The following is a 21,244-nucleotide window of genomic DNA, read 5'->3' on the forward strand; positions in this document are numbered from 1 at the left end:
TTCATGACACTCCAAACGTAGTTGGTGTAAACTGGAAATTCACGCCCATTTTACTATGTTTCTAACTGCTGATTGGAGGACCTGTCCTCTGGTCATGTCTCTCCATTCGATATCACGCTCGGAAGGCCGCGCTATGTATTGTGGGAAACGTAGTTTAGGGATGAAGCTCCTTTGCGTTCTTTTACCGTTTTGAGAACGATCTGGGGTGGATAAAGAACTACATTTCCCAGGGCTATTTGAAGGAGGCGTTTAGCGTCCCAATCAGCTGAAATATGACTGGTTCTTTTCAGTTTACAAGTTTTGCTCTTGCACTTCAAAGATGACAGAGGGAACGTAAGTATAAATTGTTTCATATTTGTGAATACATATGTTATTTTAAAATTACGCAGATCTGAAACAAATACATTTATTTAAGACGCGTCAAACAAACCAATAGCTTTAATAAACAATGACGATTTTGGTTTTAAATAACATTATTATTATTATTACTATTATTATTATTAGTAGTAGTAACGTTAGTAGTAGTGCCAGTGGTAGTATTCAAAGTGTCAGTGCCCGATAATACAGACAATATGCATATCAGTTAATGTTGTCTTTATTATAATATAATAAGAAGGTGTTTTTTTTTATTTTAACAAAGAGAATATATGTATTTTATATCCAGTTTTTTACTGACAAATCTAACCAAATTTTAAATAAAGTAATAAAAAAAAGAAGGGAGCTTTTGTTCTTAAGGAAATACCCTTACATTTCCATTCATATCTTTTCATATATATTCATATTTAGTGTATATTCATATACACATCAACAACTGAACTTTTTAAACATGTACCTGTTGTAAATTACTTGAAAAATGTTATTGTGGTTTTATATTTTAAAAATGCCCATCCAAATGTGTAACATTTTATGGTTTTATTCAGGTGTTTGCGGAGAAGGGGGGGCCCCTATAAGACTGAGCCGGTGACGGATCTCAGCTGCTGGAGGTTGTGTAATGTGGAGGGCAGACAGACCTGGAGGTACATTGAGGAGGCAGACAGCATGGACAGACAGCAGAGTATGCTGGAGTCTCACTCTCTGGGACTGGATACGGTAAACATTACATTACAGACAAATGTGTATGTTATGCAATTCATTTATATATTCTTGTTCATATCTAATCTGTTTTTCTTTGACCTCAGAGTGAGTTAACTTCAGCGTCCCCTGCCGCACGCACTGCAGTAGAGGCTGCACTGAAGGGAATGGACTTCTACAGCCGCCTCCAGGCTGAAGATGGACATTGGGCCGGGGATTATGGTGGACCCCTTTTCTTACTTCCAGGTGATTTATTGCTAAGCCGATTGGAAAGATTTTTAGTTATGAAACCCATGCATTATTGAGTCTAATAAAGTAGCCAATAATGCACACACTGATAAATACAGGGTTCCTACTGTCCTTGAAAAAACAACAACATGTATATCAGAATTTCAAAACTATTCCTTTTGTTCCTTTTTTTCCTTTTATCGCCTATTTGTTGATGGATTTCAGGTCTGCTCATAACCTGCCATATTGCTAAGATCCCTCTGCCAGATGCATGGAAGCAGGAAATGGTTAGATATCTCCGCTCTGTGCAGCTGCCTGATGGAGGCTGGGGCCTGTGAGTAATATTATGAATTTATTTATTATGAATGAATTATGAACGAATATTTGGAATGTGAGAATAATCCTAGTAAAAAAGTAAATTGTCCAGATGCATTACAATAATGAGAATTCGGGGTCAAATTTTCATGAATATAATGTCACAATGTTGCGAAATTTGGTCCTAAAAACAGACCAATATTAATATTATTTGTCATTTAATGTCTTACTTTACTGGGATAATATGGGAACTTTATGACTTGATGATGAACACAAATATACATTTTCCAGGCACATTGAAGACAAGTCCACTGTTTTTGGAACAGCATTGAATTATACCACCTTGAGAATTCTGGGAGTTGGGCCTGATGATCCAGATATGGTTCGGGCAAGGAATACTTTATACAGCAAAGGTCTGAGTTTGCTGATATAGACACTCACGTGTATGTTCATGCAATGCAATGAATGAAATAAAGTGGTCCAGTCTCAGTATTGTCCTGCTCTGTTACAGGTGGTGCTGTCGGCATACCCTCTTGGGGTAAATTCTGGTTGGCCATCCTCAACGTATACAGCTGGGAAGGAATGAATACACTCTTACCAGAGATGTGGTACATAGAGAATTTAATAGTTTACAAACTTATTGAAGCTTTTGTTTTAGACATTTATGTAGTTGCATTTGTTTTGCGATATATTCTGTCAGGCTGTTCCCATCCTGGGTGCCGGCACATCCCTCCACCTTATGGTGCCACTGTCGGCAGGTCTACTTGCCCATGAGCTACTGCTATGCGGTCAGACTGTCCGCTGATGAAGATCCTCTGGTGCTCAGTTTAAGACAGGTGAAGTTTCACAGTTTCGCCACTAGAGGTCACTCTGAGACAACATTAAAACAGGCTTGTTTTTACAGTTAACTTTTTGAACTCAAGTATTCCAGTCACAGTTGTTGTTTTTGGCTTTTAAACAGGAGCTCTATGTCCAGGATTACTCAACTATTGACTGGCCAGCTCAGAGGAACAACATTGCAGCCTGTGACTTGTACACACCACACAGCACCTTGCTTACTATTGCTTATTGTGAGAGAAGTGTAGCATCTCTGTAAAAAATAAGATTAGTTTTTAGTTTTCTGTTAATAACACTCTCAAACATGGTCTTACAGTGATCCTGAATGTGTATGAAGCTCATCACAGCACTATGCTGAGAGGAAAAGCAGTCGAGGAGCTTTATGACCATATTAAAGCAGACGACCGCTTCACTAAGTGTATCAGCATCGGCCCGGTGAGAGAAAAGAGAAGACATTTTGTTTTATGTAATGTAAAGTCAGCATGAAATCAATATTGACTCCATTTTGCTTTCTTAATACACTCACCTACTTTTATTGTAATGTTTTATCAAAATGATTCATCATTTATTGTTCATAATACTTATCTGTTTTCACAGATCTCGAAAACGATCAATATGTTGGTACGCTGGTATGTGGACGGACCCACATCACCTGTCTTCCAGGAGCATGTGTCAAGGATTCCTGACTACCTATGGTTAGTGACCTGATTTTAATTATATGCGGTATATATTATATAATTATACTAATATTTGGTCTTCCTTTTTGTGATCCCCAATGATCCAGGATGGGTTTGGATGGTATGAAAATGCAGGTGAGCTGTTGTCATGATGAAAGTTTGTTTTATCTGATCAGTTAAACACTTTTAATTGTATTACTAACATTGTAACTGCAATTATATTTCTATCAGGGTACAAATGGATCACAGCTATGGGATACTACATTTGCAGTGCAAGCATTTCTTGAGGTACATATCTAATATTAATAAATCTGAAGCTGGCACATAACTGATGATTTCTCTGATCAGTTGAGCTTTTTTTCTGAACAGGCAGGTGCCCAGGACATCCCCAGGTTTACAGAGTGCCTCACACAAGCCCATCATTTCCTTGATCTAACTCAGGTGGGCATGATTCAATTTAGTTTTTTTTAACATCATATTCTTCATTATTACTGCCTCTTTATGTACGCCAGTTAATAATCAAAGTTTTGTGTAAAAAACAAACAAAAAACGAAGTAAAGTTATGTTGTAAAATAATAAATAAAAAAAAGTAGGACTTTCAAGGTCACTAATCAAATTTGCACAAATTTGCAACATTTCTTTTGTACAAAAGGTCGGTTTTTATGTATTAAAAATTAAAAATGATTGGTGGTCTTAGACTGAAATGTATTCATTGGGTCTCTATGAGGTCTAACCAGTTGCTTATTATTATAGATCAAAGATAACCCTCTGGACTATGAGAAATACTATAGACAAATGAACAAGGTAAACATTTGTGTTATACATTTCAACTGTCTTAATCATTCTTAGTTTGCTCTTAAATACTTGAATGAGTTTGTGTGGTTCAGGGAGGTTTTCCCTTCAGCACACGGGACTGTGGCTGGATAGTTGCGGACTGCACGGCAGAAGGGCTGAAATCTGTGATGCTACTGCAGGAGCAGTGCAGTTTCCTCAAAGAAAACATTCCCACGGAAAGACTCTTTGATGCTGTCAATGTGGTAAAAGCCTTATTTGCAATTGAAACATTTTTAACATTCTCTGTCTGACTTACAGAGCCACAATAATCTGATTTACATTACACTTGACTTACTATAGTAACAATCCCCTTGGAGCAACCTAGGGTTAAGTGTCTTGTTTAATGACTCCTGGCTCACTCCTAATAAGCAAATCTCCCAGTTACCAGCTCTGAGCTTACGCCACTATACCACACTGAGCCTCTTTATGACTCGAATCTCTTCAACACACAGCATAGACAGTGTTAGACTGTTTTTAGTCCCCGTCTTTACTCTAAGTCCCTCAAAATTTTTTGTTTTCTTCTTGTTTACTTGAAACAGAGAGTTCAAGTATAAGTTCATTATGTTTTTATCCATAGGCTCATGTTATACATAGGCTACATACTGTAGGGCAGCACTTCTCTCATGCTCATCCGACCACGGCTTCCTTCCACTGAAAGCACAAAGTAAAACGCATCCAAACTCACAAACTGTGTCAGAGAAAACACAATAATCATATACACTATTGTTCAAAATTGGGGGTGGTAAGACTTTTTTCATGTTTTTGAAAAAAGTCTCTTTTGTTCACCAAGGCAGCAATTATTTAATAAAAAATACAGTTGAAATATTGTGAAATATTATTACAATTTAAAATAACATCTATTTGAATATACTTTGAAATGTAATTTATTCCTGTGCAAAGCAGCCGTTACTCCAGGATTCAGTCACATGCTCCTTCAGAAATCGTTCTAAGAGGTTGATTTGGTGCTCGAGAAACTTCTTATTTTTATCAATGTTGAAAATAGTTGTGCTGCTTAACATTTTTTGTGGAAACCATGATTCTTTTCTTTTGATGAATAAAAAAAAACAGCATTTATTTCAAATGTCTTAACTGTCACTTTAAAGGGATAGTTCACTTTGAAATTAAATTTTGGTATGTTTTAGCTTATCTCAAGGGCATCCAAGATGTAGGTGTCTTTTTTTCCGCAGTAGTTTCAATTTTGATATTTTTAGGTCAAACCGTTCTTGTCTGTCTGTCATATAATGCAGGTCTATGGTCACTATCTCAAAGAGCATGCACAGAGTCCAAATTAAAACAATTCCCCGTCGTCCAAATTAAACAATTCCCCATCGTAAGTACACATTGATGGCCTAAGACACGAAACGAGCGGTTTGTGTGAGAAAACGAACAGTATTTATATCGTTTTTACCTCTTATACACAGCCATGTCCAAGTGATCTGATCCGACGTGTGCGCAGACTGGCGCATAGATATATACACACTAGATGTCGCCTTAAAGACATTCGTTCCAATGAACTGCCGTAGACAAGGCGACATCTAGTGTATATATCTATGCACCAGTCTGCGTACACGTCAGATCAGATCACTTGGACATGGCTGCGTATAAGAGGTAAAAACGATATAAATACTGTTCGTTTTCTCACACAAACCGCTCGTTTCGTGTCTTAGGCCATCAATGTGTACTTACGATGGGGAATTGTTTAATTTGGACGACGGGGAATTGTTTTAATTTGGACTCTGTGCATGCTCTTTGAGATAGTGACCATAGACCTGCATTATATGACTGACAGACAAGAACGGTTTGACCTAAAAATATCAAAATTGAAACTACTGCGGAAAAAAGACACCTACATCTTGGATGCCCTTGAGGTAAGCTAAAACATACCAAAAATTAATTTCAAAGTGAACTATCCCTTTAAAAAAAAAATCTATCTAATGCATCCTTGCTGAATGAAAGTGCTAATTTCTTATCTTACTGACCCAAAACTTTTGAACGGTGCTGTAATTTTTGTGTAAATCTCTGTGATTCTGTTTCAGCTGCTTAGCATGAGAAATCCTGATGGAGGGTTTGCCACATATGAGACCAAACGTGGCGGGAAACTGCTGGAGCTGCTGAACCCTTCTGAAGTATTTGGTGAGCATGCAGTAAAATATCATATTCAGTTGTCAATGTATTTTACAACAGTCTTGACATGTCTGATTCTTTCTCTCTCTTTTTTTTCTCTTTCAGGTGATATTATGATCGACTACACGTATGTCGAGTGCACCTCAGCTGTAATGCAGGCACTCAAACACTTTCACAGTATATATCCTGAGCACAGAGCAAAAGAGATCAGGTACACACAAGCACAATATTTCAGCATATTGAGGTTAGAAAAATAATTTCGTTAAACCACACCTCTTGATCACATAGGAGTACTCTTCAGCAGGGGCTGGACTACTGCAGGCGGGTACAAAGACCTGATGGCTCATGGGAAGGGTACGCGTTGGTTCATTTATTTTCAGAGACATTATTCTGTTGCTTCTTAGTCTGTTTAAGAAGTATATTGTCTTTGGACACTCAGTGCCTTTGTTGCTTGTCTTAGGTCTTGGGGAGTCTGTTTCACATATGGAGCCTGGTTTGGTCTGGAGGCATTTGCATGTATGGGCCACACTTTCCAAGATGGGTATGTTATTTGGGTGTGTCCTGATGTTGATGTTACTTTACTTTGCAGTTAATTTTATGAGCCCCTATTATGCTCTTTCAGATATTACCTTTTATGCAGTGTGTAATACAGCTGTTTATAAATGTAAAACATTTGCAAAGTTTTAAAGATCAAAGTGCACGATAAATGGTGTTATTGTCTTCCAAAAGAAAGAACGTCGGAAATGATACGCTCATGAACAACGATGCCATCGTTAATCTTCGTATCACTGTGTATTCAATTGCTGAGGAAGCCTCCGAAGTTGAAGATCAGAAATGATAATGAGCGTTTCATTTCCGACGTGCTGTAAGCGGGAAACCAATCACAACAGACTAGTCCATCTGACCAATCAGTGCAGAGTGGGCTCTCTCGGAAAGGAGGGGTTTAGAGAAGTCTTTATCGAACCGTTTCAGACACTGAGAAAAGAGGCGATGCTGCAATGTATATTATGAGAAAATGTAAGTGTTTTTTGACCTTGGATGCATGTAAACCTATTGTAGGAGACCTCCAAAACAGAAGTAGGATTTTTTTTTTTTATAGAATCGGGGCACTTTAGCATCCTCATTCATGTCTTTTCTGTGTTGCAGATCTGTTTGTGTGGAGGTTAAACATGCCTGTGAGTTCCTTCTGTCGAAGCAGATGGAGGATGGAGGCTGGGGCGAGGACTTTGAGTCATGTGAGCAGCGATGCTACGTTCAGAGCAAGAACTCACAGATCCACAACACTTGCTGGGCTTTGCTGGGGTTGATGGCTGTCAGGTAAGGTTAGAGGGTTTTTAGATACCTTTACAGAACTGCATCCTTAATTTACAAAACAAATGTCATTTTTTTTAGGTACCCTGACATTAGAGTGATTGAGCGAGGCATTCAAGTTTTGATTGATAAGCAGCTGCCCAATGGAGACTGGCCACAGGTGAGCAATGCGGTTCCCTTGTCTCCATAATTCATCTGAGTTCTCTCAATCCGTCTAATAAAATGTGCTGGGTTGTTTCCCTCTTTTCAGGAGAACATTTCTGGAGTGTTCAATAAAAGCTGTGCCATCAGCTACACCTCTTACAGGAATGTGTTTCCTGTGTGGACGCTGGGCCGGTTCTCACGGCTTTACCCCTGCAGCTCACTGGCTGGGAAACTCAAACTCTGAGTCAGATACTGTGTACCTGTGCCTCAAATAAGCAGTACCTGACACAGCCTATATAGACAAATATTTATTTGAAACAAACCTGTTTGCTGCTCTTTAGGAGGTAGGACTGATTTGTCAAGACTTGTTTAGAATATTATCTACAGAATACTTTATTCAAATAATTTTGATTTGTTTAGAATATTATCTACTCAATACTTTATTCAGTTCATTTGAATTTGTTTAAAATATTATCTACAGAATACTTCATTAATTTTTGTACTCATTTACTCATTGACCAAGGCTTTGTATACTGTAGATGATTATGCAATTAAATTTGATTTTCTATACTCTCAAAAAATAAATAATTGTATATTTTGGCTTATTGTTTTGCAATTATATCTTGAATGTCTGAATTATGTGTTATCATTTTTCCTATGATTCGCACTGATTGAAATCCGTTTGGATTAATATTGTTGGGAAAACTGCATACTGTTCAATACTGCCTCTTTTTTTAAAATGTGTATTTAAAAAAAAAAAAAATCTTTTGATTGAACTATCTTTTTATTTTATTACTGTTGTTCAAGATGAAAACCACTGAATCACTATGCACCGTAACGAGGTCAAGTGTGTAGCATACTATATAACTATATACATAATCTCTTAACTATTTTTGACTCATTCTTCAAATATTAAGTGTTAATGTCAATTTTACATTTTACACACAATTGTATTTAAATTAGAATTGAATTTATTGAAAATAACTTTTATTGTCCCAAAGTAGACTCCACTCTCTGAGGCCATGTGAGCAAAGTGTTAAAGGGATAGTTCACCTCAAAATTAAATGTTGTCAGCATTTACTCACCTTCTTGTTGTTTCAAATCTGAATGAGTTTCTTTCTTCTGTTGAACACAAAAGAAGATATTTTGAAGAATGTTGGTAAACAGACAGTTGACGGTAGCCATTGACTTCCATATATGCAAAAAATATATAATTGACATTATAGTCAATGGGTGCCTCAACTGTCCTTCATTTTTTGGGTAAGCTAAGTACAAAGTAAGTTCGTTGCAGAAGATTTGTGCAGAATATACACTATTATTATTATTATTACATTTATGTTGGGTGCAGACTTTTATTTTGACATGGTGAAGCGTTGTGTCTGCATTCACGTTGCTCTGGGTTTATGGCTGAAGCCGGTTTAATGAACTGCTAGTTTTCTCACAGAATATCCCTCAATTTTGTGCGATATCGAAGGGCTCTCTGCAGCATGACAGGACGGAGATATGACTGTTAATGTCACGGTTTAAATGATGGCGTCAGGATGGCGGCAGCCTCGATCAGCTACATCCGCTTTACTCCTTAACACCATCATCATCTTCATCAGCACCGGCGCACAGACCCACACCTGTGACCATAAAGTGCCCCTGCCTTCAGAGGTCAGTCCCTCTTCTCTTTTTTCATTCTTCTGGCCCCCAAATATGAGATTTGTTCCAAATTGTTTGGGTGTAACTTACGTGCCTTCCTAATATCATCATGCTGCGCTTTTTTCCTTCAAAATGAATGGTGAGGCTGTCAATCTGCCTCAAGTCTCCTTTTGTGTTCCACCGAAGAAAGAATATGTGACATCAAGGTGAAAAATTTGACAAAATTTTCATTTTAGGGTGAATTATCCCTTTAAAAGACATTTATCAGGATGGTGTCACATTAAAAGGATAGTTCACCTTAAAAAAAAAAAAAAAAAAAAAATTCATAATTTACTCATCTTCATGTTGTTCTAATTCTCTATTATATCTTATGTGTAACACAAAATAAATTGTATAGCAGTCCAAACTTATTTTTCCATTAAATGAAAGTCTACTCATTGCTCAAATAATCTATAAAATACTATTATTTAATATTATTTGGTCCCACTTTATATTAGGTGTCTTTAACTACTATTTACTACTAATAGCATTTAAATTAATAATTTGATACAATGCACTTATTGTGTACATTCATGTTTTTACATTGTACTAACTATATACACTCACCTAAAGGTTTATTAGGAACACCTGTTCAATTTCTCATTAATGCAATTATCTAATCAACCAATCACATGGCAGTTGCTTCAATGCATTTAGGGGTGTGGTCCTGGTCAAGACAATCTCCTGAACTCCAAACTGAATGTCAGAATGGGAAAGAAAGGTGATTTAAGCAATTTTGGGCGTGGCATGGTTGTTGGTGCCAGACGGGCCGGTCTGAGTATTTCACAATCTGCTCAGTTACTGGGATTTTCACGCACAACCATTTCTAGGGTTTACAAAGAATGGTGTGAAAAGGGAAAAACATCCAGTATGCGGCAGTCCTGTGGGTGAAAATGCCTTGTTGATGCTAGAGGTCAGAGGAGAATGGGCCGACTGATTCAAGCTGATAGAAGAGCAACTTTGACTGAAATAACCACTCGTTACAACCGAGGTATGCAGCAAAGCATTTGTGAAGCCACAACACGCACAACCTTGAGGCGGATGGGCTACAACAGCAGAAGACCCCACTGGGTACCAATCATCTCCACTACAAATAGGAAAAAGAGGCTACAATTTGCACGAGCTCACCAAAATTGGACAGTTGAAGACTGGAAAAATGTTGCCTGGTCTGATGAGTCTCGATTTCTGTTGAGACATTCAGATGGTAGAGTCAGAATTTGGCGTAAACAGAATGAGAACATGGATCCATCATGCCTTGTTACCACTGTGCAGGCTGGTGGTGGTGGTGTAATGGTGTGGGGGATGTTTTCTTGGCACACTTTAGGCCCCTTAGTGCCAATTGGGCATCGTTTAAATGCCACGGCCTACCTGAGCATTGTTTCTGACCATGTCCATCCCTTTATGACCACCATGTACCCATCCTCTGATGGCTACTTCCAGCAGGATAATGCACCATGTCTCAAAGCTCGAATCATTTCAAATTGGTTTCTTGAACATGACAATGAGTTCACTGTACTAAAATGGCCCCCACAGTCACCAGATCTCAACCCAATAGAGCATCTTTGGGATGTGGTGGAACGGGAGCTTCGTGCCCTGGATGTGCATCCCACAAATCTCCATCAACTGCAAGATGCTATCCTATCAATATGGGCCAACATTTCCACATTTCTACCTCTTAATCCACCCTTGAACCAACCTACCCATACCATACCACACCCAAACCTATCCCTATCCCACCCTAGTAGCAGCAAAAGTGTTTTGCAATACAACATGAACACAATAAGTACATTGTACTTATTTTTATGTAGGTACATAGTAGTTAAATACACCTAATACAAAATGTGACCTATTATTTACCCAAAACTTATAATAATCTAATCTCTCTGGTTTGCCCTTCTAGGTGATACATAAAGTGTTTCTAAAGCCAGATAGATTGATCAAAAGAAGCACTAACCAGCAGTTAAAGATCCAGATAGAGTACGACTCCAGCTTGGATGGGTTAGTTATTGGTTTATATTTTATTAAATGCAGGAATGCCACATTATCGTGACCATGCATTGACTTCACAATGTCTTTACTGCTTGCACAGGTTAGATGAAGACAAAAGCAGCCTTGTGAAGGTATATTTTGAGTTCTGTGGTCAAGATTTTATCAGTCAAATGTTATTTGTTAAATCTTAAAAATGGCCTAAAAGTAGGATGCATGCTTGTGTTATTGATCTTTGTCTGCTTTGTTTCAAGGACAAGCTCCTCCCACAGGCTATTGATTATCTTCAGGAGGCCTTCAGGGTTCGTAGGCAGTCTGGCCCAATATTGCTGAGCAGGTAAATCTCTTCTGAGCTTGTGTTGTCTGCCAGCAAATCCTCTTAAAATTGCTCTCGGGTCTGGCCTTCTGGATGCTCGGTGGCAACTTAATCTAATTAGTGTCTGTTTTTAATCCCAATATATTTTTCTTAATTATTAGGCAATGTGCAACCAATCAGTACCTTAGAAAGAGAGATGATCCGCATCGCTACTGTCAGGGACCATGTGCAGGCATCACCAAGTGTGGCCCAGTTGTTGTCCCTGAACAACATTTGCAGGTGGGTCCCTCCAAAAATGTGTTACTTGTTTTTATTTCAATATTTTTTGTCTGTATATACAGTATAGTATAGCTGTTTTTTGTTGTTGCATATAAACCAGATAGATTAGGAAGTCCAAAAACATCAAGACATTTGTTCCTCATGTTTTTAATATGGTTGCTTAATATGAGCAATGTTCCGCATACAAATTTCATACTTGTTTGATATTCCCACCAAAGCCTATTTAGTCTACCCATTGGTGCATAATGAGCATTGTATTAAAATCAAAATGTCTCTATCAGCCTAATAATTTGAGGAAATGTGGTCAGATTTTACTGTGTGATTTGTGGTTGTTAAAATGATGAGGCTTTAAAACAGAAATAAGTTAAATAGGAATGGTGTATTTACATAATTCGCAAGAAACTTAAACTTAAACTTAACACAATAAAACTAGGAAACTTGTGTGTGGAGTCTGTTTGCATTGCATAAAGTATTGAGTATTTCTGTTGCAGCATGAAAACGTCTCAAACATATGTGTATATTTGACAAATATTGCATCTAATCCACTTCATCTGTGACAAAGTACGCAAACGCCAAGCAAGGGAAGCAAATTGTTAGAAGAAATTAATTCCTCCCCCGATTGTGATGATCTAGTAATATATACAGAAGTATGTCTAGATTTTTAAAGCTAAAAAAGGAAAAATAAAGTAATATTGATAAATATGATTATATTGAAAGGTAAATATATATTTGAACAAGTTCTTCTTCTTTAGCAATGCAGGGTTTGCAGTGAGTCTGGAAAGTCCTGCGGTCCCGCCGGTCCTCCCGATGGTGAGGGGGTGGCGAGGGCAGATTTTGTGCTGTACGTGAGTGCGATGACCACAGAGCGCTGTGGACAAGAGAACATCGTAGCCTATGCGGCGTACTGCCAGCTGGAGTCTGAACTGGACAGGTAATGGCAAGTAGGAATGTAGGTGATTTTGATTTGCTGTGGTCTAGTGTGCTGCTGATAGTAAGCACAGAATTTCTTAATACAGGCCCATCGCTGGATATGCCAATCTGTGTCCCAATATGATCTCCACTCAACCTCAGGAGTTTGAAGGAATGCTTTCCACAGTCAAACACGAGATCATACATGCCCTGGTAACAACATTAAACTCGATACATCCACTTGACACAGAGACCATGAAAGAGCTTCATAGTTTTTATAGATTGTTCAATTATATGCTTTGTTTCTTAGGGTTTTTCAGCAGGACTCTTTGCGTTTTACCATGATGATGATGGGAAACCTTTGACACCACGTTCTGCAAGTGGTCTGCCTGCATACAATGAAAGGTGATGGTTATGTTTGTATGTTCATTTCAATTCAGTTTGAAATATTTACATAAATATACAAAACTAACAAGCCTATGTAATGCTACTTCCAAAAAACAACAACGAAAAAACAGAGTGCTTGACTCTTGCATTGTCAATACAAGATCTTGACCAAAAATGTATGCACCTCTTGATGGAAATCACATCACAATATTTATTTCCATCAAGTGGTGCATCAATTTTCGGTCAAGATCTTGTATTGACAATGCAAGAGTCCAGCACTCTGTAAAGTCTCCTCCATCTCATCCCAAAGACTCTCAATGAATTTAAGATCTGGACTCAGAGGTAACGTGTGGAAGTGATTCTTCATGCTCCCTCTCAACCGTTCTTTCACACTTTGAGCTTGCTGAATCTTGACATAGTCATTCTGGAATATGGCCATTCTGGAATATGGCCATTATGTTTCTTCCTACATGGTTGTTTAAGAAATGAAAAGCTACACACTCCCGTCAATTAGGGTTAGAAGAATTGTTGCCAAACATGTAACATGATAATGTTTTAACATTTGAAAGCAGTGGCACCGTTGCCACTAAGTTTTGTTCCGATTTTGCCGTGTTTGCCATTTAATGTTTCTCATATGCAACAAAAATGTCAGCTCTTATCAGTTATCACCCTTCACCTCTAACAAAATTCAGTCACACTGGCAGAAAAAGAGGTCACAAAATGCAAACATTTAGTCACAGTATAGAGCCCTGACATACACTGTGTTTATTTCTTTCTATATCTCTCTCTCAGTTTAGGGTTATATCAGTGGAGTGATAAAGTCATTAAAAGAGCAACTCGGCTGTGGGACATCCGTGGTGGCCAAATGGTTAGACACACCGTCCATCTTTTGGCCACTCCACGTGTAGTGGTAAGTATTTCTATTTCTTTCCTTTTAAAGGAACATCATGCATATAGTCCATTGTGCTACATTATTTGTTTTGTTGTTTTAACAGGAGGAAGCCAGGAGACATTTCAATTGCCCCATTCTAGAGGGCATGGAACTGGAGAACCAGGGAGGTGCTGGAACAGAGTTCAACCACTGGGAAAAACGTCTGTTAGAGGTAATGAGACGTACGCTAAACAGTTTCAGTGTCAGTACTGTCAAAGTACTATCTGATTTCAGAATTTTTTTATTCTAACAGAATGAGGCAATGACTGGATCTCACACCCAGAACAGAGTGTTTTCCAGAATTACTTTGGCCATAATGGAGGATACAGGGTAAGAGAAGTATTGTTGCTCATCGCTAATGCAGTTGATTCATGTGTTAACATTCATATTTAAGTGGAATTTAAGTACCAGAATTGTAAGGTTGTCTTGTGAGTGACTCCTCTGTGATATCTTATTTTTTAAGGTGGTACAAGGCCAATTATAGTATGGCAGAGAACCTGGAGTGGGGAAGAGGTTCGGGGTGCGACTTTGTGATGAAAAGCTGTAAATTCTGGATAGACCAACACCGCCATACGTAAGCTTTTATATGTGAGATGCATAAATAAAAAAAAATATAAAAATGCATAATACAACTCTGTGTGCACTCTCGAATAAATCTGTTGTTGTAGTAAGTGGACTTCCTTTTATGCATTTCGGTGGATGCTTTTATCCCAAAAATGGCATACCAGTGCATAAAAATGATAGATTTTATCAGTTCATGTTTTCTGTAGGAATCAAACTTGTGGCATTACTAGTGCTACCCAAACAGATTATGAATGTTGTACGTTTGCACCAGTTCTTTATTTTAGATTGATCCCAGTGTCTTATTGTACATTATCTAGAGAAATGGGAGTTTCATCGACTTAAATATATAGTATAGTGGAAAAGGTTGACACCTGACCCTGATGGGGTTTTGCCTTGTGTGAATAAAACAGGAGGCCAACACTGAGCCCGTACTGTGATTCTGTGAGGAGCGCACCTCTGCAGCTCACCTGCAGGCAGGACCAGCTGGCAGTGGCCGTGTGCAACCTCCAAAAGTTTCCTCATTCACTTCCTGTAGAGTATCAGGTAAGATCAGCAGAAATGCAAATGTGAGTGTACGGGTGAAGAGCCTGTGTGTAATCTTCACTTCTGCTTTTCCCACATTCAAATATTATAAACATTAACATTGTTTTCCTTTAAATCTGCTTAAAACAATGACTATTATGAAAAGCAGTAATAAAATGAATGGACTTGACAGGATACCTGTTGGTTGCTTTTTAATTGTGTAAATCCAGGATGTAAATGTCAGACACAGTTACAGGTAAGTAAAGAATGCCTGAGATAAACGTGTTTATCCTGATTCAGTATCTGCGGTCAGATGAGATGATGTCATTATTTTAACTTTCCTGTCCTGTCAGCTGTTAGAGAACCTCTGGATTAAATCATATTGATAAACCCTCTCCATCCTGTAGTATTTTGACCATATCCCTGGCGTCCCTGAGGCGGATTTATCAGCGTATGGAGGGGCCGTGGAGATTGCAGACTACTGTCCCTTTAGCCAGGAGTTTAGTTGGCACGTTGGAGGAGAATACCAGCGCAGCTCTTACTGCAGGGTACATGAGAACCAGCCAGGTGAGATGCCTCTCCCTCACATCCTTTCAGTATTTTTTTGGGATGTAAACTCTTCTTCCATTCTACAACTGTTGAGACTGTATTGGGGTTTGCTTTTTTAGCCACATGGAGAAACTATGGGGCGGAACAGTACGGCCCAGGATCAGTGTGTCTGTACCAAAAGTCAGCGTTCGTGATGGAGCAGTGCACCAAGCTAATGACCTACCCAGACTGGGGCAGTGGTTGCTATAAGGTAACAATATTAGCTTTGAGGGGTGAACTCATTTGATATACAATTCCGTTCAAAAGTTTGGGCTCTGTAAGATTTTAAAAAAGTTTTTGAAAGAAGGCTGTATTTAGTTTATTAATGAATAAATTTAAGTAAATTTAGTTAATTTTAATGTATTTTAAATAATCTAATGTAATAATAATGTATTCCTGATTTCCTGTGATGCAAAGCTACATTTTCAGCATCATTACTCCAGTCTTCAGTGTCACATGATCCTTCAGAAATCATTCTAATATGCTCAAGAAATATTACTTATTCTTATCAATGTTGAAAACAGTTGTGAAAACGGCATTTTTTCCCCCAGGATTCTTTGATGAATAAAAAGTTCCAAATAACAGCATTTATTTGAAAAGGCAATCTTTTATAAGATTATGAATGTCTTTACTATAACGTTTGATCAATTTAATGCATACTTGCTGAATAAAAGTATTAATTTCTTTAATTTCTCTGAATGGTAGTATATAAGTGTGTGTGAGTTTTTTGTATTTATTTACAGTAAATAATAAAAGCATTTATCTTCTTTTCACTTTGAACTGGGGCATTATGTTGTAACGGTGGCTGCCCCAAATCAAATTTGATTATTTAATAAATGTAAATTTAATTTAAATTGTTCGGGAGCCAGACAAGTCAAAACTTGTCAATAAAAAAAAAATATATGTAATGAAGTTCAGTTTCCCCGAAAATAGCTCAAACCACTGTTACACAAAATAAATTCCTTCCAATACCCACAATAGCATAGAATAGGGCTTAAATGACACACATTCAGAGACTGAAGGGTTTCAGGTCAAAAAAAATAATATATATTTTAAGAAAACCTTTTGCAAAAAAAAAACAGTTTCACAAAGTTCAATTTTCACACAGAGTTTGTATTTTTCTTTGCCTCACATGACAATTGACAAAATAATTAATGAAGAAAAAAACCCCCAGATTGCTGCTCAAGTTCAGTTCATGTAGCTTTCATTCAACAAGAAAAAGAGAGTCTTTGATTCATGTCTTATAGTTCGTCTCTTTTCAAACTCAGCTTTTCGTGTTCATTTTCAACCAAAAGAAACCCCAAAAAACATGGGAAATTGATGATTTATGTGTACTGACACTGTGATTTGTGGTACAGGTGACTTGTACAGCCCAAGGGTTGTTGGTTTGGGTGCAGAACGAGTCCTATCCATGTATTCGTACTGGTCAGGTGATCAGCGTGAGCATACGAATGAATGGATGGGTCTACAGCGGGCAGCTCATCTGCCCCACCTGCTCTGACTTCTGTAGCGACTGCCCCCTCCCTCATGAGATACCCCCTCTAAACTCCACCAAGAGTGCTCGCTTAGGTGAGTTACTCTCTGACATGCTTCACATAACCACATTAGCTGTTTACATTCACCTATTTGTATGCGCATTTTGGGATATTGTATAAAAAACACTGGATGGAAACCCCAAGATAATATTATTTCACAGTATTGCTGTTTTTACTGTATTTTTCATCAAATAAATGCAGCCTCTGAGACCATAAGAGACTTCCAAACTTTTGACCGCCAATGTACATAACAAGGTTCAAAGGCAGTAAAATGTTTGTTTGCAAATAAAGATGAATGTATTTCATATTATAATATAATTCTTTTATTTTTCTCTCAGATCCTTGTTCCAGATCTTCCTGTTTGGTGGTGAACTTATGGCAGCTCCTGTTAAGTCTTACTCCACTGCTGATCGGGTTTTTCCTCTGTGGCAGGGACTGAATTTAGTCCTGGTGGAACGGGTGAATACGGACGGCTTGCTGCCACAGGCTTCCCTTGAGGTTTAGCTGCTGTGGAGGGCAAAACGGCCATCACTTCTGTAGGGTAGTCTGTGATCTGATAACTGTTCTCTCTATGCAGAGGTGTGGACTGTAGTTGGGATTGAAAAGCCATTGATTGCACTCCTCCTTGCCTGGCTGTCAGGTGCCAGCGAGCTGTAGATCCAATGTGAAGCCATAGTCATGGAAGCTGCGTTCGTGCAGCACAGTTATGCAGGTGCTAATTAATGTTCTCTTTGTCTCTCTGATGGACCTGTAACATTTTGGGTCATAACATAGGCATCTGGCTGAGAATGATGGGAGATATTCTCTCTAGTGTTCAGCTCATGGTGCTCCTCTGCTGTTCTGTGAAAGTACTTGCTGCTGGTAATGTTTTGATCAGCGTATATCAGGTCATGTGACTGACGATGCTTGTGAATTTGCATGGAGAAGGGCAGGTGAGATGTCTGGTAAGGTTAGTGAAAGTGCTGAATTTAATTGTTTTTTTGATAATTTATAGAAATTTGAATGTTGCCATTGTGTAAGATAAATACGTTAGAAGAGGTTTAAAAGCGTTTAATTTATTCATATACAGTCCAGAAGTCTGAGATTACATTGAAAAGCTGGGATTAAACACACAAAAAAAATATTTGTAGTTATATAGAACATTTTAGGATTTTGAGAAAATTTTAAATAGGAAAGATATTATGAAAAATAAAGAAAAATACATTGATCATGTCTGTATAGCTTGGGTGCTGCTGTCATTACAGGAAAAAAGGATGACAAACCAAATACTTAGAAATTCTGAAATGTATTAACATTTTTAATTCAACTTTTGTCTCAGCATTGTTATGCTGATGTTTTATTTTTTGTAATACATTTTATACTAAATTAAATGAAAAAAACAATGCATTGTCATTAGTGGTCTCAGACTTATGGACCTCTATTTAGTTTTATCACAACTATCGGATATACAAAATTCAGCTTGGATTAAATGTGCAGTAAGTGATTTCTGAGAAACACTGTTGATATTTGAAATCAACGCAAAAAAACACACCCCTTCCTTCTTTGCTCCGCCCTAAAAAATGCATGAACACGTAACGCAAGAGTGGATGTCTGTTTATCATAGCTGAAGCAAAGCAAAATAAAGCTTTGCGAAAAATAAAGTGAAGATGACAAATGAAAAAACATACAGTACACGAGATAAGCAAGAGTTTGTTGTTCGTCACCAGCAGCACACCAGCTCCACAAACAACTTTGCCACTCAAAACTGTACTTATAATATAGCTAACATTACATAAACAGCATATCTTGGTTCTGTGAACAACAAAACCAATGTTACTCAAGTATGGAGTAGAAACAACACAACGTTTTCAGGCCTTCCCGCTTGTGTCTCTCCAGTGCTGGAAAGCTTTTCTAATATTAAGCTCTTGCCAGATCATAGACTTCTTTTTCCAGTAATATTCCTCTGACCTTTTTCCTTTGTAATGTCACTCAGCCATCTTTCTTTCTGCAGTCTTTCTTCAAATCTCCCTCTTGCTTACTCTCTCTCCTCCCCCATCATGAGTGGACACGCCCCCCACTGCTGATTGGCTACAAGTGTTTTTTGGTTCTCGGTCCAATCCACTTTCTCAAAAATCATTTACTGCCCATTTAAGACTGATTCTTTGATTATCTTGAAATATGTTGCCAGATTTTGGTCCTAAAGGGCTGTCCTATCACGAACACCATGTTAAGAAAAAGAGAAAAGTGCTTTTTGTAGACCTTTATATGAGATCAGACAACATTTGTTTCTTTATTAGTTTGCCTTCACTGAAAAGTATGCATCTTTTTTTTCTTTTCTTTTTTTGAATGCTAATATAAAACCCATTATTTTAAAAACAAAACTAGGAACAAATACCAAGGAGTTGCACTGTGTATATGTGATAGTTTAGAGATTAGATTGTTACTGTTTAGGTGTTAGAAGACTAGTGAAGGTGTCTGTAATGCAATTATCTAGTATTTTTCTTTTAATGGTATGTTTAATGAGGAACCTGTGTGGATGCTGATCTGTCATCTTGTTTCTAAATACACTAATTTATAGTTCATAAAAGTTTAACCATTCGTTAACATTTTAGTATTATAATATTTGATTTATTTTTATTAGGTAATAGTGTGCTATAATTTCAGGACGCAGTATTAGTTAAATTTAATGGTTTTGCTGAGATAGAACATGGCAGCTCTAACTAGAACACTGATTTTAGGGCCTTTGCATATGGAATAAGTTGTGTAAATATATACGTTTCTTTAGTAGTACTGATCGCTCCTGTGTTAAGAATTTTATTTTGCATTTTGAGTCTGATGAAGAGATTAATTGTGTGATTATATATGGAGCAAATTAGTTTCCTGGTTTCATAGTGAAGCTTAGAGGATCTACTCTAAAATATGGTGTGATAATGGTATGAATTCATATTTACTGGATGTATGTATAAGTTTATGTTCTGAAATGTTGGACTGAATGAGCCCTTACAGTTTTAGGGGCTCATTATTATGTAACTGAAAGAGTTTTATACTCTCAATCAAACCTCAACTGAAATGCCTTTCCCTTCATGGTATTCACTCAAGGACTGTATGAGCATATCGTTTTAAACACTATGTTTTAACATAATTTTGAGTTTTGTTAGATTGAAAGCAAGCCTTCTTTGTATTATGCTCATATAGGAGACCCTTTTCTTGGGTATTGTAATTATCACTGCGAGAATTGAGGCTTAGTAGCATTGGAGCATTTATGAACAAATTTATTTATTTAATTATACTTTTTCTGGTGTGTACATTTCATTTGTCAAAAATGACAGATACATTTGCTCATAATAGGACATGTTTTTTCATAATTCATTGTAATTGTTGCTGCATAAATCACAATTGTGTTATAATAGTCATTCAGTTCAATTTGGCAATGCTTATATTTGAATTTCTCATGTTAAATCCTCATGAGCTCAGTAAGTAAGCCTTGCACCATTTGAATTAAGATTAGCTTGGAAAAAAAATGTCAGCATTTAATTCAATTTTACTATGTCCCAATGTTCTGACATCATGACTTGTGCTCAAAAACAACCATTTCTTTGTATGCCTTTTATTTATTTTACTTATTTTATTTATTTCATTTTATCTACACATTAATTTAATAAATAATGTTTGAATGTTTTAGTTGGAAAATCTTGTGTTGAACAGAAATGAATTAAAAATGCCAAGTCATGAGACTGAAGACCAAAGACAAGTCTATGCAGAACTAAAAATCTACCACACAATCTCTCATTATGTTTTTCTCCATCTTTTGTATTGTATATGGTACATTATTGCTCTTTTTAATGGTACACAATTAAAAGAGATGTTCAACAATCAGTTACCTCCTGTTGAGACATAATTTACATTGTTAACAGTTGTTTATTTTCCCAATAAAATGAATGAACAAAAATACAGTTGAAGTGGATCAAAAGTTGTCCTAAGACAAGAATGTGTATTGTTCAAAATTCATGTATAACTTTGATGA

General features: G+C 37.3%; 2 protein-coding genes across 2 annotated transcripts; both read left to right on the forward strand.

The window, feature by feature from the left end:
- The first annotated feature begins 187 nt into the window (after positions 1-187).
- On the forward strand, positions 188-8,177 carry lss (lanosterol synthase (2,3-oxidosqualene-lanosterol cyclase)). The gene is made up of 22 exons (XM_082175236.1): positions 188-333; positions 921-1,089; positions 1,179-1,317; positions 1,525-1,633; positions 1,906-2,027; positions 2,126-2,222; positions 2,315-2,450; positions 2,576-2,684; positions 2,768-2,886; positions 3,049-3,146; positions 3,236-3,263; positions 3,360-3,416; positions 3,498-3,569; positions 3,882-3,932; positions 4,016-4,165; positions 5,999-6,095; positions 6,192-6,297; positions 6,375-6,440; positions 6,547-6,627; positions 7,233-7,403; positions 7,479-7,557; positions 7,648-8,177. Exons 1-22 carry the CDS (start codon positions 320-322, stop codon positions 7,783-7,785), a joined length of 2,208 nt encoding a protein of 735 aa, XP_082031362.1. The 5' UTR covers positions 188-319; the 3' UTR covers positions 7,786-8,177.
- Positions 8,178-8,479: 302 nt separating this feature from the next.
- On the forward strand, positions 8,480-21,096 carry lmln (leishmanolysin-like (metallopeptidase M8 family)). Its single transcript, XM_082175238.1, has 17 exons — positions 8,480-9,197; positions 11,125-11,222; positions 11,314-11,344; positions 11,465-11,547; positions 11,688-11,805; positions 12,558-12,736; positions 12,822-12,927; positions 13,025-13,119; positions 13,894-14,011; positions 14,097-14,204; positions 14,286-14,362; positions 14,496-14,606; positions 15,007-15,139; positions 15,526-15,685; positions 15,787-15,917; positions 17,065-17,275; positions 17,580-21,096. Exons 1-17 carry the CDS (start codon positions 9,069-9,071, stop codon positions 17,678-17,680), a joined length of 1,989 nt encoding a protein of 662 aa, XP_082031364.1. The 5' UTR covers positions 8,480-9,068; the 3' UTR covers positions 17,681-21,096.
- Positions 21,097-21,244: the final 148 nt, after the last annotated feature.

This window comes from Leuciscus leuciscus (assembly GCF_965113295.1).
Source record: "Leuciscus leuciscus genome assembly, chromosome: 7".
Taxonomy (NCBI): Eukaryota; Metazoa; Chordata; class Actinopteri; order Cypriniformes; family Leuciscidae; genus Leuciscus; species Leuciscus leuciscus.

Bases quoted from the DNA above. Each gene is read 5' to 3' on its own strand.
- lmln (XM_082175238.1), top strand. From the start codon at position 9,069: ATGATGGCGTCAGGATGGCGGCAGCCTCGATCAGCTACATCCGCTTTA. The intron at 11,806-12,557 runs GTGGGTCCCTCC...CTTCTTCTTTAG, and splicing joins TCCCTGAACAACATTTGCAG to CAATGCAGGGTTTGCAGTGA. The intron at 15,140-15,525 runs GTAAGATCAGCA...TCCATCCTGTAG, and splicing joins CACTTCCTGTAGAGTATCAG to TATTTTGACCATATCCCTGG.
- lss (XM_082175236.1), top strand. The intron at 2,887-3,048 runs GTGAGAGAAAAG...CTGTTTTCACAG, and splicing joins AGTGTATCAGCATCGGCCCG to ATCTCGAAAACGATCAATAT. The intron at 3,147-3,235 runs GTTAGTGACCTG...CCAATGATCCAG, and splicing joins AGGATTCCTGACTACCTATG to GATGGGTTTGGATGGTATGA.